This window comes from Sorex araneus, chromosome 4, assembly GCF_027595985.1.
Source record: "Sorex araneus isolate mSorAra2 chromosome 4, mSorAra2.pri, whole genome shotgun sequence".
Classification (NCBI taxonomy): domain Eukaryota; kingdom Metazoa; phylum Chordata; class Mammalia; order Eulipotyphla; family Soricidae; genus Sorex; species Sorex araneus.
The window spans coordinates 7,366,366-7,383,547 of record NC_073305.1 but is presented as its reverse complement, the minus strand read 5'-3'; the positions used below and the strand labels follow the sequence as shown (position 1 = coordinate 7,383,547).

Genomic DNA, 17,182 nt, shown 5'->3' with positions numbered 1-17,182 from the left:
CAACCTTTCTGGAAAACAATATGAGCATTCCTCAAAAAACTAGAAATGCAGCTCCCATTTGATCGAGCAATGCCACTTCTGGGAATATACCCTGGGCCCCACAAACACACAGCAGAAACACAGCAGCACTGTGCACCACAGCCGGAATCTGGAAACAACCCGAGTGCCCAAGAGCAGACAACTGGATAAAGGAACTATGGCACATCTGCACGGTGGAATACTGCTGCCATTAGGAAGACTGAAGTCATGAAATTTGCTTCTACATGGATGGACATGGAGAGTCTCGTGCCGAGTGGAATGAGTCAGAAGGGGAAGGCAGACATGGAAGGACTGCACTCATTTGTGGGATATATATTTTTTACTTTTTGGGTCACACCCGGCGATGCACAGGGGTTACTCCTGGTTCTACACTCAGGAATTACTCCTGGCAGTGCTCAGAGGACCATATGGGATGCTGGGATTCGAACCCGGGTCGGCCGCGTGCAAGGCAAACGCCCTCCCCGCTGTGCTATCGCTCCAGCTATATTTTTTAAAAAGATAGTATCAGACCAACACCCAAGGTGAAGAAAAAGAAGGGCCAGGAGGAGTGGTCAATGGTTGGACGCCGCCAAAGTGTGGGGTGGAGGGCAGTGTGGATAGAGAGGGACCAGCCTGGCAATAATGGGCAGAAATAACACTGGACAAGACCCGAATACTGACAATAGGTGAAGAGATAGAGCTGGTAACCTACAATGCCCAAATTATAACGCCCAAAGGGGGGGGGGAGACAGAGAGAAAGACAGAGAGAGACAGAGAGGGAGACAGACAGACAGACAGACAGACAGACAGACAGACAGAGAAGTGCCTGCCACACAGTCGGGGGTGGGTGTGGTGGGAGGGAAACTGGGGACATTGGTGTCAGAAATGGGGAAGGGACGGGTATTGGAACATTGTATAACTGAAACCAAATCAAGAACAACCTGGTAACTGTGTGTCTCACTGTGACTCAATGAAACTATTTTAAAGTAAAAGGAAAGGGGGCTGGAGCAATAGCACAGCGGGGAGGGCGTTTGCCTTGCACGCGGCCAACCCGGGTTCGAATCCCAGTATCCCATAGGGTCCCCTGAGCACCGCCAGGAGTAATTCCTGAGTGCAGAGCCAGGAGTAACCCCTGTGCATCGCCGGGTATGACCCAAAAAAGCCAAAAAAAAAATAAAGTAAAAGGAAAGCTTGAGATCCTACTCACTAGCTTTAGAGACCCACTGACTTTTCTAGAAGGTTCAAGCTGAGGGTCGCAGCACCCGACAGAGCCCTGAGCAGCACCTCCCAGCAACACCCAGCTCCAGGGACCCTGCTCAGGGGCGGAGGTGTCCGTCCCAATAAAGCTTTATTGACAGAGGCCTCTGAGCGCTGGCTGTGGCCCTGGAGGGCCGAGACTCAGGCAAGCAAAGCCACAGGAGCAGAACACGCAGCCGTGAGCAGGGGCCCCAGCGAGCACCGAGCCCAGGACAGCGCGGCCACACAGAGGCGGCTGCTTCTTCCGCTGGGCCCGTGAGACAGCCCCAGGACGGGGACGCCTGGAGCTGAAGGTCAGCTTCCTTGGACATGCTGCGTTTCTTTCTTTCTTTTCTTTCTTTTTTTTTTTTTTTTTTTTGCTTTTTGGGTCACACCCGGCGATGCACAGGGGTTACTCCTGGCTCTGCACTCAGGAATTACCCCTGGCAGTGCTCAGGGGACCCTATGGGATGCTGGGAATCGAACCCGGGTCGGCCGCGTGCAAGGCAAACGCCCTCCCCGCTGTGCTATTGCTCCAGCCCCGGACGCACTGCATTTCTTCCGGACAGTCTCAGCCGGGTGCTCCAGCAGACAGGACACGCTCAAGACCTGAGGCCCTGCCGAGCACTGTGTTGGAGCCTCAGGGCTGGGGGCCGGGGGCCAGGTGCGTGGATGGGGGGTACAGTCCGAATGCACAGCCCAGGGGGGTTTCCTGAGAGACCAGAACACAGGCTGCGGGTGGGGAGCCCCGCCAGGAGAAGGCAGAAATGACGGGATTTCGGGGTGCCGAGACCCGGGGGCGGCAGACGAGGTGCAGGGGGAGGGGGCGGAGAGCAGGACAGAACAAACATCACCCGGCAGGTCCACGTGCCACAGGAGAGCGGCGGGCCCAGACACGGGCCTGGCACGCTGCAGAGACCGGCGTGGGCACCGGCGGGACCGCGGAGCCCAGAGCGGCAGAGAGCACAGGTGACAAGGCCCTGCGGTCACACCTCGAAGGTCCGACCCCGGAGGGAACGGAGGGCCTGGCCCCGACTCACACCCCAAACTTCAGCTCGGCTGGAGACAGTGTGAAGATGCAAGGACACCCGCCCGAGTCGAGCAGGCACTGGCAGAGACCCCTCCAGGGAGGGACGGGCACCCGAGCCCTGCCAGGGCCGCGTCAGACTCAACGGGGACCGAGAGCCCAGTCGCACGGGCACAGGCTCACACAGAGTCTGCGCCATAGTGTCACACCCGGCGAGGCACAGGGGTCACTCCTGGCTCTGCACTCAGGAATCACTCCTGGCGGTGTTCGGGGGACCCTAGGGGATGCTGGGAGTCGAACCCGGGTCGGCCGTGTGCAAGGCAAGCGCCCTCCCTGCTGTGTTATGGCTCCAGCCCCAGAGCCTGTGCCTTGAGGTCTGGGAGGGACACACTAGCGTCTGTGTCCTCCGGGACGTGCAGACGGAACTGTCCCCGAGATGCGCCCCCAGTCCCGGGGTGCAGCCCCCGCCCCCCACGGCCCGGGCGGCAGGGCCTCACTCCTGGGGGCGGGGCGGCTCACGGGAAGTCAGCGGGACCGTTTCTCAGCACCCCCCGCTCCTCCGTCTGCACCCACAGGGGCGGAGGGCCGACGGCCACCCACGAGCCCCAGGGACGGCCGGTGGCAGTGGCTGCCGGAAGCAGCCACAGTGGGTAACTCTGGCCCACGGGACGCTCGCTCGTGGGCCAGAGGAAGCAGTGCTCTCTGAGCCACAGAATCATTCCGCGACAAAAAGCCAACCTGAACGACGGCTGCCTCTGACCCCAAAACAATGTGGGGGGCCCCAGCAATGGAGACAGTTAAGTCCTGGGGGGTGGGAAGGAGGCGAGGACGAGGGGAGCCCCCGCGGGGGTTCAAGGCAGCAGGACCCCCCTGAGGGGTAGACACGGCAGACAGAAGTCATTGCGCGTCTCTCCCTCCCGTGCTCCCGCCTGGGGGCCCGGGGAGGGCTGTGCTGGGGTGTGGGGTGCCGGGCTCTGGGGCCCCGGGGGTAGGTTTCCCGACGCGCCTCAGCTTGGAGCTGCTCTGAGACACGTCCACAGGCCGCGATGACGGTGACAGACACAACAGCTGCCCACCCTCCGCCCACCCGAGCTCAGTTATTGTTTAGCACCTGCAGGCGTTTCCTGAAGTGGGGACGGCGCCCCCTGGAGGTGGGCGCGGGAACCACCGGCGCGGGTGACGTGGGAGGGCGGGTGGCGGTGATTCTTTCTTGAAGGGCCACCACTGGTCACTGTCGTAAGGGAGAGCTCCCGGCCCACAAGGCTCCAGCCTGCCGGGGGCGTGGAAATACCCACTGAGGCCCCGTTTCCAGGGCAGCCTTCCCGGGACCCGGTGGGCGCCGGACAAGGGGGTCTTATCTGGGGTTTTGATGCGGACACCCAGAGCTTCCAGGGGCCTCCGAGCCTCGCGCTGACTCCCTCCTCCCTGCCTCTGGGGGCATCGGAGCCCGGTGAGGACCTCCCCCCAGGAAGGGCGCCCCCGAAGGCAGTGGGGGTCGGGTGACAGTGCCAGCCCCGGGGGGCTCTGCCCTCCCCTGCGGCACCCACACCAGCACCCGCGCCGACTTGCCGGGTCCCCACCCCAGATGTCCCAGACAACCCCCGTGGCCTCAGTTTCCCCACAGGAAAAGTGCTCTCTGAGCCGGGTCAAAGTCGGGGTACAGGTCCCCGCCAGGGCCCAGATGGGAGCCCGGAAGCTTCTCTCGATGCAGACGGCCGGGACGGCCGAGGACAAGGAGCTGCTGGCCGCTCGGTCAGGGGCTGCCCCGGACCATTGGCCGACCGTCCCCCCACACCGTCAGGTGTGGCCACAAAACCTGTCCCCTGAGAAGAGCTGGTGCCTGTCCCGCACTCGCTGTGTGACCCGGGACAGTCCCTGTCCCCTCTGAGCATCGGGAGGGGCTCGAGGAGTACGGCTGGAAGGTCCGGGAGCAGGGCCCGCCCACGAGAGAGCCGGGCACCAGCAGCTGCGCCAGCCTCGGTCCCCCTGCCCGGCACCCGGGCACGAAACACACCCCCACTTAGTGCTTCCCACACGGGCATGTGCACACACACACACACACACACACCCCAGCTCTCTGAGTGCTAAGCATACACCCTCTCTAAGAGGACATGTATGCACATGTGCATGCACACACTCACACACGCTTACACACACATGCACACGTGCATATACATATTCACACAAGTGCAAAGGCACACATGTGCTTACACACATGCACATACACATGTACACCTGCGCAAAGGCACACATGCGCTCACACAGACACACACACACACATGCCCCGGCGTGCACACGCCCCAAGAGTGAGCCTGGCTCTGAGCGTGGCGTGCGGGAAGGCCCGTGAACATGGAAGGTGCCGAGCGGGGCCGTGGCCACATCCCTCGGCAGTGCTCACGGGGCGGGAGCTGCGGCCACAGCGGGGCCAGGCCCAGCCAAGTGCCCCCCTAAGGCCTGTCTGCGGCATGCTGCTGCTGCTTCTTTTTTTTTTTTTTTTTTTTTGGTTTTTGGGTCACACCCGGCAATGCTCAGGGGTCACTCCTGGCTCTGCACTCAGGAATTACCCCTGGCGGTGCTCAGGGGACCATATGGGATGCTGGGATTCGAACCCGGGTCGGCTGCGTGCAAGGCAAACGCCCTACCCGCTGTGCTATCGCTCCAGCCCTGGCGTGCTGCTTCTGACAGGCCCATGCCGCCTGCTGCCCGCTACGTGCCGCCCGCTACGTGCCACGCAGACTCGCTGTCTGCACTTAATTTCGCGAGACCAGACACAGAGCTGCCTTGTCACCAGGCACGAGTGACAGGCACGTTGTACATGCCCCCAGGGCACAGGCCCCGCGGTCACCAGGGCAGGGGTCAGCCCCGGCCCCACTTCCTGCCAGGGCCTCGGAGCCTGGGCGCCCCCGACGCCCGAGGGCCCCTCCTGCTTCCTTGCTCTGGGCCGTCTGGGTTCCCGTGGGCTTCGGGGTGCGAGAAGCGAGCTGGGGGCTGCGGGCACTGCCCACCCCACTGACTGGGGCGCAGCGTGGGGCGCATGTGGGCAGGGAGCCTGCCAGGCCACACGCCCTCCGCCCCTCAGCCCCTCGGCTCCCCTACGAGGCAGACACTGTCCCCTCCCCGCTGCCGGACCCTCGAGCCACGGCCCGGCCTCCCTCCGGGTCCCACAGCGGCCCCAGGCCCCGACCCCCGGCCAAGCAGACGCTGACTCCGCGGTGCTGTCCGGAGCGCCCGCCGCCTCCGCCAGGACCCACTCCCGGGCCTCAGCACGGCTCATCAGGAAGCACCCCAGGCCCCAGAGCCCCCAAGCCTGCAGTCCCCCAGCCGCTGAGTCCCCTGAGCTCCTCACGGTGTCTCCCACACCTGAATACCCCCCGTCCTTCATAAGCCACCCGCCCTCACAGCGTCCGCCTCGCTCTCCAGGGTGCCCCAAGACATCACCCCGTCCCCGAGCCCTTGTTACCCCCGACCCACACAGTGGCCCAGGAGAGCCCACAGGAAGCCCAGACTGTCCCTCTAGCCCTGACTGTCCCCCCAAACCCTCACAATGTCCCTTACGTATGCCCTCGGTATCCCGTATGCCTCGGTGTCACTCACCCTTCACAGTGTCACTCACCACCTCACAGTGCTCCTCCCCCTCACAGTGTCCCTCACCCCTCATGACCCTCACCCCTTCACAGTACCTCACCCCCTCACAGTGTCCCTCACCCCTTCACAGTACCTCACCCCCTCACAGTGTCCCTCACCCCCTCATAGTACCTCACCCCTCACAATGTCCCTCACCCCTCAGTGTCCCTCACCCCTTCATAGTACCTCACCCCTCAGTGTCCCTCACCCCTCATGTCCCTCACCCCTTCACAGTACCTCACCCCCTCACAGTGTCCCTCACCCCCTCACAGTACCTCACCCCCTCACAATGTACCTCATACCCTCAGTGTCCCTCACGCTCTCACAGAGTTCATTAATCCCTCATGGTGTCCATCATTTCCTCACAGTGTCCCTCACCCCTCACCACAGTGTCCCTCAGCTCCTCCCAGTGTCCCACACCCCTCACAGTGTCCCTCACTCCTCATAATGTCCCTCGGCCCCTCAGTGTCCCTGATGCCCTCACAATGTCCCTCACCCCTCAGAGTATTCCTCACACCCTCAAATGTCCTCACCTCCCCAGTGTCTCTCATCCCCTCAAGTGTCCCTTCCCCCTCCAAGTCCCTTCCCCTCACAATGCTCATCACTCCCTCAGTATGCATCACCCCTTCATAGTGTCCGTCACTCCATCAATGTGTCTCACACTTATACAGTGTCTCTCACCCCGTCACAGTGAACTTGCCTCTCACAGTGTCTCTCTCCCCTCACAGTGTCCCTCACCCCCTCAGCATCCCTCACCCCTCAAAATGTCCCTCACCCCTCACAGCGTCCCTCACCCCTCACAGCGTCCCTCACCCCCTCAGCATCCCTCACCCCTCACAGCGTCCCTCACCCCTCACAGCGTCCCTCACCCCTCACAGCGTCCCTCACCCCTCACAGCATCCCTCACCCCTCACAGCATCCCTCACCCCTCACAGTGTCCCTCACCCCTCACAGCATCCCTCACCCCTCACAGCGTCCCTCACCCCCTCAGCATCCCTCACCCCTCCCAGTGTCTCTTTTCCCCCAGAGTGTCCCTCGCCCCTTGGCAGTGCCCCCATCACCACACACGGTGCCCCACAGCTGCAGGCTCTTCTCAAACCCCCACCCCACCCCTGGGCACAGGCTGCCGGACCACTGAGGGGCTCGGAAGGCTCCGGGAGAAAGGGCCGCAGAGTCCCGGGAGATCCTCAGATCTGGGGGCTGTGCGGGTGGAGAGAAAGAGCCCCAGGGAGACCCTGAGGTCCCGGGGCAGAGCAGAGAGACCGGGGAGAGACTCAGATCCAGGAGGCAGAGTAGAGAGACGTGGGGAGATACTCACATCTGGGGGACAGAGAGCAGAGAGCCGCCGCGAGAGACTCAGATCCAGGTACAGGGAGCAGAGACCCACGGGGAGCGCCTCAGATCCAGAGCACTGCGCAGAGAGCCGAGGGGAGACACTCATATCTGGCGGGCAGAGAGCAGAGAGACGCGGGGAGAGACTCAGATGCCAGGACAGAGATGCAGGAGAGACTGAGATCCTGGGACAGAGACGCGGGGGAGACTCAGATCCTGGGACAGAGAGACGAGGGAGAGACAGATCCCAGAACAGAGACGCAGAGAGACTGAAATCCTGGCACAAAAAAGCGGGGGAGACTCAGATCCCGAGATAGAGAGACATGGGTGTAGAATAACATTGGTTGGTCCTTTCTCCCTTGCCACAGGGAGCTTAGGTTTATCAAGTTACACCCGTCACAGTGCTCCCGAGACACTCCCATTCCTGTGTTTAATGGAACATAGCTCTAAACATTTTTAGGCTTAACGCTGGTTTGTCCTTTCTCCCTGGCCGCAGGGAGTTTAGGTTTACTGAGTCACACCCATCACAGTGCTCCCGAGGCACCCCCATTCCTCTGTGTTTATCTGTAACTTTTTTCCTTGTGCTCTGCTTCCCCCACTGGTCAATCACCTGCATCCCCTAATCACACGGTTAACTTGCCAGGTCAGAGCCGTCTAAGGACTCTGGGTTTTGTATTCATAAGTGAAATATTACTTTTCTCTTCTCCTTATGTCCTTCTCATAGTTGCTTCAGAGCAATATTCTTCCTGTGTATAGTAATATTCTTCCTGTCTATACTTCCTGTGTATGGACACAGGAAGACAGTTAATGCCATGCTTATGTAGCTTAGGAGTTAATTGACTCCGAATAATATTCACTCCTGGGCATCTGTTCTCTCGACTTAAGTCTCAGTTGCCCTTAGTTCCTAGCACCCCAAAAGCAGGGTCCCAACAAGGGACGGAATGGATCCAGGGCAAGCTGTGAGATACCCTGGCATTGAAATGGGCCAGGCCAAAGCGCCACAATACTCAACTATAAGTTAAGAGCATGGTCATGGACAATTGCTGTCATGATCCAAAAGAGTAGCAACTGGATTAGGACCCTGCTAGGGTCAGGACAGACTGATCTGGCCTGAGCACTGTAGTCTGAGATCTATAGCGAGATGTCCCCAGGAGAGCCATCCTATAAGCCTAATGTATCTCTAACTGTGTTTATACAAAATGACTCATATTATTAAGGAGTGAAATGAAGATGAATGTTTATGTGGTTGTTGGACTAAGGAAAGGAGGAACACACCATAGATGGTATTTCGCCCGTGGGCAGGTCGTCCTGCGGAATGAGTTTGTCCTGGAAGAAGCTTCCCCTGAGGGAGGGACCTCACAGCCTTTGGTCGTATGACAGCCCCCTCGTGACCTGGGAGGAAGCCAAGGCCGTGAGACAGGGCAAGGATGGCGTAGGAAGAAGGAGCAGGCCTGAGAGGAGGGACGGAAGGGAACTGGGGAAGGAGGATCAGGAGGGAACGGAGGCGAGACTGGAATAAACGGCAGCCGAGACCAACCAGCCTGGCCTCGTTGTGGCCCGTTACTATCGGCTGTCCTCGGGGGGGAGCGGTGCAGGACCACCAAACGCAGGCGGAGAGACAGGCCGCGGGCATTTGTATTTACTTTTTGAATACACACGCGGGAGAGACTGAGATCGCGGGAGAGAGACGCGGGAGAGGCTGAGATCCCGGGACAGAGACGCGGGAGAGACTGAGATCGCGGGAGAGAGACTCGAGAGAGACTGAGATCTCGGGAGAGAGACACGGGAGAGACTGAGATCTCGGGAGAGAGACACGGGAGAGACTGAGAACGCAGGAGAGAGATGTGGGGGAGGCTGAGATCCCGGGATAGAGACATGGGAGAGACTGAGATCTGGGGGACAAAGTGTGGAGACCCGCGGGGAGAGACTGAGAGCCCGGGACAGAGACACGGGAGAGACTGAGATCCCGGGACAGAGACGCGGGAGAGACTGAGATCTCGGGAGAGAGACTCGAGAGAGACTGAGATCTCGGGAGAGAGACACGGGAGAGACTGAGAATGCAGGAGAGAGATGTGGGGGAGGCTGAGATCCCGGGATAGAGACATGGGAGAGACTGAGATCTGGGGGACAACGTGTGGAGACCCGCGGGGAGAGACTGAGAGCCCGGGACAGAGACACGGGAGAGACTGAGATTGTGGGAGAGAGACGCGGGAGAGACTCAGATCCCGGGAGAGAGACATGGGAGAGACTGAGATCTGGGGGACAAAGTGTGGAGACCTGTGGGGAGAGACTCAGACCCTCCCCCCTCTGGAAGGTCTCTCCCTGTCGCAGGCTCCCTGGTGTGGCCTGGGGACACCCCCTCTGGGAGTCCGGCCCTGGCCCCTACGGCAGCCTGGAGACTGAGGCCCTCCCTGGCCCAGGAAGAAACGAGACTGTGAGCAGCTGCGCCTGTTCCACAGACCCACTGGGCCAAAGCCAGGAGGGGGGGGAGCAGCAAGCACCAGGGACACAGACACCCCAGAGAAACAAGAGCGGACGACGGTAGCAGTGGCCAGCGCAGGCTGTGGGGTCCCCACTCTCTGCCCTGGCCCCTGGGCTCCGCGCTGACCCCACCCTCAGCCCAGCCCGGCCGGGGGGGCCCGGGGCCGTGTGCAGCTGTGCCCTCCTGACGCACACACCCTCGGGCGCCTGAGTGGCCGTCCACCCCAGCTGGCTCCCGGCCCCGAGCACGTCCTGGGCGTCATCCCCGAGCCCCCCCGGCGCCCCGCACACACGAAGCCTTTCGGAACGTAGCGAAGGGCCCAGAGCGCTAGTTCCTCTTCCCGCCACAGGCTGAGCCGCACCCTGGCGCCCTGGACCAGCCGTGCCCGTGAGCACAGCGACGGCAGCGGCTCGAGCCCAGCTATGGGCGCCCAGCACGGGGGCCACGCCGCCCCCCGCCCCCGAGAGAACCCCATTCCTCCGCGCTGCGACTCGCCCTCACTTTCGTCTGAACAAAATACAAGCAGGCTGGCGGAGCTAACATGGAGGCCTCCTCGCCTCTTCCTGACGCCCCGCCGGGGTCCTGGGCTCCTCAGCGGACTCCCAGCCCAGTGCTCCTCTGACCTCCTTGGGGCCACACGTGGACTCGCGCTCATGCACCGGCCCGCTGCGAGCCGCCGTGGGCCGTCCACTCTTACCTTGCCCGTGGACTTGGTCCCCTTCCAGATGCAGAAGTAGCAGACGGTCCAGGCGGCCAGCAGACACAGGGCCAGCTCCCCACGGAGCTCCCCGATGTGCTCTATCCCGTCCGAGATGGCCAGCACGCGGCGCCTGCGGGAGGGAGCCCGGAGTCATGGGGGGCGGTGTGCAAGCCCTCGCGGGGGTCGCTCCTGGGGGCCCCCGAGCTCTCCCACCCTCCCCAGTCACACAGTGTTGCTCTAAGAGGTGGGGGGTCCTGGGCTCAGGGGACATCGTTCCTGCCGGCTCAGCACCGCTCGCGAGGGGCTACGGGATGCTGCCTGTGCGCGTGTGCACATTGTTGTATGTGTGTGCATGTGTCTGTATGTGTGTGCATGTGTGTATATATGTGTGCATGTGTGTGAGCACGTGTGTGCATGTGTGTGTGTTCGTGTGTCTGTGAGTATGTGCATGTGAGTGTATGTGTGTGGGAATATGTGAGCATGTATGTGTGTGCATGTGTGTGTTCATGTCTGTGAGTATGTGCATGTGAGTGTAAGTGTGTGGGAATATGTGAGCGTGTATGTGTGTGCATGTATGTGTTCGTGTCTGTGAGTATGTGCATGTGAGCATATGTGTGTGGGAATATGTGAGCGTGTATGTGTGTGCGTGTGTATGTGTGCATGTATATATGTGTGTACATGTGTGTATGCATGTATATATGTGTGGACGTGCATATGTGTGTGAAATGTGTATATGTATAAACGTGTGGATGCGTGTGCATGTTTGTATATGTGTATGCATGTTCGTGCATGTGTGTACACATGTCCTAGAATGTTCTAGTGTAGTCAGCGGCCAGCGTGCAGTGGGGAGCAGCAGGGAAGAGCAGGGCGTGGCCCTGGACAGCATGCATGGGCCGTCCCCGGGGCTCTGGCCACAGCACACAGAGGGCCCCTGGGTGCTGCCCAGCCCCCGGCACCCCAGGCTACTTGAGCGTGGACACAGGCCCACACCCGAGGCTGGTGACGCTCTAAGCCACATGCTACACTGTGTGGAATCAGGGCCCCAGCACGACTCCCCTGGGGCTGCAAACCCTCAGGCCCGCCCCAGGGCCCTGCCTGCTCCTTGGGGCGGTGGGGAAGGGCGCCCCCCAGCTGCACAGGAACAAACGCCGCCTCCCTCGCCCGACTCCACCTTCAGTGCTCAATGGCCCAGATTCTCTGCCCTGTGTGTGGCTGGGGGCTGGATGGACAGGCTCCGAGACCCAGCCACAGAGTGGACGCTGCAGGGGCCCCAGGGTGCGGGAGTGGTCCTGCTTCCCGCCTCACCCAGGGGAGAGCGGCAGGACTCAGCCGGCGGCAGCCCCGGGCTCACTGAGTGGTGCTCCCTCTGCCGAGAGGCCCATCCCCAGGGGCACGGGGCGGACTTCCTCTGGGAATGGGGGTGGCTGGCCCGAGTGTGAGAGCCGCTGCTCTGAAAGGTCCCGCGGCCGACAGGGCTGCAGAGGGGGAGCAGGGCCGGGTCCCCCGCCCCCTCCCTTCACCGGCTTCTCTGTCACCTTCTCGCTGCGAAGACCAGAGTCCTGGGGCGGATGTGCCCCAAAAGGCGAAAATGCTCCCGACGCTGTCCCCAAAGTGTCCCCTGCCGGCTGGGGGCGAGGGGGACAGTCCAGCGTGGGGGGCCGGCTGCTCAGGCCCACACTGCACCAGCCTTCGTGTCCACGTGCGCGGCCTCTGACCGGGCACCCGGCACGCAGGCGGGGCAGGGGAGCAAGGGGACAGGCCATGGCGGGGCACCCCGTCCTCTGGGTGTGGCCCCCCGACAACGCTGGCGTTCCGTAGCCGCTTCACCCAAGTCCCACTCCCACGCAGGAAGCGGGTCACGTGACGTGGCCAGGCTGACCGACAACGGGGCGACGTGGCCCCTGCCCCAGCAGGCCTCCCGAGTCCCACCTGAACAAGAACCGCGAGTGGGGGGCAGAGTGCCAGCGGGCAGGGCGGGGCTCTCCAGGGACACCAGTGGGAGCACTCACTTTGGAGCCTGGGGGCAGGCAGGCTGGGGCCTCCTGGGAAGCGCTACCTGGGGGCCACCCCCTGCAGTGAAGCCTGAATAAGGAGAGCGCACTGCCAGCACACTGGCAAAGAGACCCTGGGGAGCACTGACTCCCCGAGACTGTGTCCTCGGGGAGCACTCGCTCCCTGAGACTATGCCCTTAGGGAGCACTGACTCCCTGAGACTGTGTCCTCGGGGAGCACTCGCTCCCTGAGACTATGCCCTTAGGGAGCACTCGCTCCCTGAGACTGTGTCCTTGGGGAGCACTCACTCTCTGAGACTGTGTCCTCAGGGAGCACTCACTATCTGTGACTGTGCCCTTAGGGAGCACTCTCCCTGAGACTGTCCCCAGGGAGCACTCTCTCCCTGAGACTGTGTCCTCGGGGAGCACTCGCTTCCTGAGACTCCGTGTGTCCCTCAGCCTCCGCATCGTCGCCTGAGGAGCAGGACAAAGCCCCCCTTCTAGGGAATTCTCAAGTGTGGAGGGCCCAGCCGAGTCCCCAAAGTCCTCAAGCAGGACACTGGCCCCGCGAGGTGCACCCCATTTCCCACTGAAACGTGCCGGATCAGCCCGTGGGTCAGCTCCAGCGCGTGGGCCGGAACCATGGACCCTCCTGAGGTCCCCCAGGGCCATGGCCCGGCTCAGGGCACAGCCCCCAGCTCCACTGTGAGAGCTGAGCCTCTGGGGGCCGTCTGAGTCTGGAGGAAGGGGCAGTGCGCAGGCCCGGGGGCCACCCTGAGAGAGAGCGCCAGGCCCCGCGCGGCCTCATCGGCAGGGGCGGCTGCCATGGAGGGTGCGGGCTGCGGGCGGCTATCAATAGCCACAGCCCCTCCTCCCTGGGCTGAGCAGTGGACAGAGGGGAAGGCCCGGCCCCAAAGCAAGTGTCCCACCCCTCCGGGCAGCGCGCCTGGGCTTCCGACCCTCTGGGGAGACGGGGAGGGGCTTCCCGCACGGGGCCCTGAGCCTCACCCCGAGCCCACCCTCAGCTGGCCCTGGGCTGCAGGTGACCCCACCCCTGCTCCTAGGCAGGATCCGGACTGGAACGCAGCAGGAATGGGGGCCTGGAGCTCGGGGTCCCACATGTGGCTGCGGGACCGTCCCCAGGCCCCCACCCCCATGCCCCTGTCCATCTTCCCGGGTGGAGCCGCGCACCCCCAGAGCCGTCTCCTGGGGCTGCGCCCGCCTCCCCGTGTCCGGGGGCTGCTGCGTGCGAAGGAAGGAGGCCTGTCCCCGGCACCAGGTCTCCGTGGCGCTGCCGGAGGGCCCGGGGACAGCCGAGACTTGGCCACGGCCAGTCCCACAGGCTCCCTCGGCCATCGGGGGCCAATGCTGCTGCTTCCCGCCCGCTCTGGGGGTCCTCCGGGACGCTGTCCGCAGGGGGGCCGCGCCCTGCCACACCGCGCCTGGCAGAGCAAACCCGGCCGTGCTCCAGACAGACGCCCGCGGCAAACGCCCGCGGCCCCAGGGTCCAGCCCCCGGCACCCCTCGGCTGCCAGCGGGGGCGAAGAGGGAAGGGTGTCGAGCACACGGGGGAGACAGCAGGGCCACCGAGCTCAGGGTGGGCAGGGGCAGCCCCCGGGGAGCAGGAGCCGCTGGCACGATGCCGCCTGCCCGCGTGGCAGCAAAACCCGCGGGGGCCTCCAGCTAACCGGCCGTTGGCGGCTGCTCCCGGTTCTGACTGCCCACAGTGGGAGCTCGCTTTGGGCCAGTAGGGCACCCCATTCCGAGGGCCTGGGCAGGGTGGGCCGCCCGCTCTGACCACCAGCTGGCCCGATGCCAGGCCGGGCCTTCAACCCCAAGTCCTGACCGCAAGTCCAAAGCCTGTTTTGAAAGCAAAGGCTGAGGAGGTTGGGGGAGAGGGCCGGGAGGAGGCGGTGCAAGGGGGTGTGGGTGCCTGCATGCGTGTGTGCATGTGTGCAGGCATGTTTGTGTGTGCGAGAACATGTGTTTGAGTGCATGTGTGCATGCATGTTTGTGTGTGCGAGTGTATTTGTGCATGAGTGATGTATGTTTGTGTGTGCTTGTGTGTGTATGCATGTATGAGCGTGTGTGGGAATACATGTGTATATGTTTATGTGTGCATATGTGTGTGCGTGAGTTATAAATGTGTGAATGTGTGTGCATGTGAGTATGTGTGCACATGTGTTTGTATGTGTGCATGTGTATATGTGTGCATGAGTGACATGTGAGTGTGTATGTGTGTGCAAGTGTGTATGTGAGCATGTATGTGTACATGTATGTGTGAGCGTGTGGTGCAGGGGGAAGCCTGGGCAGCCAGGAGACACTGAGGCCAGGCAGCGAGTCTCCTCCCCTCAGACCTGGCCTGAGGGAAAGGCCTCGCTCACTCTGAGGGAGATGACAAAGGCCCTACAGGTGACCAGGGCACGGGCGGGCTGAGAAATGGGCCCCCATCTCTGAAGGCAGCAGGAAGTGTTCGTGCTGGGTCCTGGGCCCTGGGGTCCCCCTCACCAGCCCTCAGCCCCTCTCCTGCCCGAAGGGTGGGGGTCTGACCAATGAGCCCCCCGGTCCCCGGCACAGACAGTGTGAAGGGGGCCGAGGGGTTCAGGTGCAGGAAGGGCCGTCTGGCCTGGGGCCCTGCCCGGAGGAGTCAGACGGGGGCTGGAGCACCCCAGGGCCTCTGACCTCTGCTCTCTGGGTGTGTCCCGCCTCAGCTGTGTGGGGGGGCGTGGGTGCGAGAGCCTAGACCTGGGCGGGGTGCAGGGGGACGCCTGGGTGGGGTGCAGGGGGAAGCCCGGGCAGCCAGGAGACACTGAGGCCAGGCGGCGAGTCTCCTCCCCTGAGACCTGGCCTGACCCCCCCCCCCCCCCGCCTTCCCCCAGCAGAGCACAGGAGCCCGGAGAGCAGCCCCGCCCCACGGAGGGCCAACCCTCCTCCTGGTTGAGGGACACACGCGGTCCAGACCGGAGGCACTGTGTCTGCAGCACTGCGGCCTTGCAGGGCCACGGCTCCTCCGCTCCCGGCCGGGGCCAAGCCTGGAGGGGCCACAGGGGTGGACCCAGCGACAAGGAAGCAGCAGGAGCCAGACTCTTGCCGTCACCTCCACCCCCAAGTCTGTGTCCCCACTCCTGGCCCCCGTCCCTGGCAGAGCAGCAGGGCCCTGAGCGTCCAGCCCCGCCCATAGCCCTGCCCCGAGCACGGGACCGGAGGTGCGGGGACAGGCGACCCTGGGGGTCCGTGGCTCTCCTGGCCCCCGTTCTCAGCAGTGGAAGGGGAGGGGAGGGACGCTGAGCACTGGACGCTGAGCACTGGACGCTGGCTGGCCACGGCCCTGTCGCTCCCCGCTCCCTCCACACACACGTGGGCTCGGGCGCCTAAGGGAGCCCCGTGTCCCAACCCGCTGGGGGGCGTGCGTGGGGGGCTGACCCCCACTGGGAGGCGGATTCAATTTCTGGGCCTGGGAACTCACACTCTGGACAGAGGGGAGGTCAGCAGTGAGGGGACAGGGGCTGTGGGGCAGGAAGGGGCTCAAAAGCGGACGCATCCCTGTGCATTCCTGACCCTCAGGGGTGGTGTGAGGGGAGGGCGGAGCCCCCATGAGGAGGGTCCAACACTGTCTGCCGCGAGCCGGGGCTGGGTGTCTGCGGCGCTGCTGGCCCCCGGGGGGCCACTCGAGACGCCGGCCTGCACCGAGAACCACACAGGCTTGGGGCGCTGGGGAGGCGGCGGCTGGAAAAGACTTTCCAGTATCCCCGGGGCTCTCCGGCCCCCCGGCCCCTCGCTCCAGGCTGAGGGCAGAAGCCCCCGGCCACACCCTCCGCGATGACGCAGCAGGAACAAAGGCCCGAGTGAGATCCTGCACGGAGACCAGGACTCAAGGCCCAGCGACGGACACTTATCGGCGCGGAAGCCCAGGCCGGGGTGGGCAGTTCTGTAGTGCGACCCCAGGGGCTCTGTTCAGGGGGTCCCGGCCGCCCTAATTCCGCGGTGTGACAGGTTTCCTGGCATTTCTCGGGCGCTCTCCTTTAGGAATGAGGGTTTCACTTCCCTGGTGCATCTTCCTGCCACATCCCTGTGTGCCCCTGACACGCTCCTGCGCCCCCTCACCCCCCCCCCCGAGTCCTGGAGCTCCCGGCACACTCGGGCAGGGGCCGGGCCGCCCCACCAGCCCTGACCGCTGGGCTCCCTTCTCCCCCCTCCCCTCACGGGGCAGGCGAGGCGCGAAGTGACTCTGTGACCAAGCAACACCCCGTCTCCTCGCTGGGGCTCCCCGCTGGGGCTCCTGTCTGCGCCCGCGAGGGTCTTTATCCGCCAGCAGACGTGCGAGCGTGGCGTGTTTCTGCGCCCCTGGTGTGCTCACGGCGTTGCTACTTACAGGTCCTGTGGGAGCCGGGACAGACGGACGCTCACCCCGGGATCTCCCCACCTCCCTCCCGGGTTCCGGCACCAGCAGAAGCCCCCGCCCCCCCCAGTTCTCACATCAGGGCCTGGGGGTGGGGGGGAGGAACAAGACACCCCTGAGAAGCCGGCGGGGCGGGGGTGCCTGCAGGGGTCACGCAGGGACAGGAAGCCCCGAGCAGGGCTGGGGACCAAGCCAGGCTTCTCGGCGGGGTGGTGGGAGCCCAGGGGCTGCCTCTGAGTCTGGGCAGGTGACCTGGGCCTCCTGGGCCCCCCCAAGGGCAGGCTGAGACGCGGGGAGGGCTCTCTCCTGCCCGTCTCTCCACTGATTGAAGAATTTAGGGGCAGAGAGAGAATACAGCGCGTGGGGTGATTGC

The 17,182-nt window shown here is 63.4% G+C and overlaps 1 protein-coding gene across 1 annotated transcript in view; it reads right to left on the bottom strand.

The window, feature by feature from the left end:
- Positions 1–17,182, bottom strand: part of SLC6A11 (solute carrier family 6 member 11) — an 82,934-nt gene that overhangs the window by 49,792 nt on the left and 15,960 nt on the right. Inside the window, exon 5 of the mRNA XM_055134985.1 lies at positions 10,417–10,549. Within this exon, the coding sequence (XP_054990960.1) occupies positions 10,417–10,549 (133 nt within the window). The remainder of the gene's footprint in view (positions 1–10,416; positions 10,550–17,182) is intronic.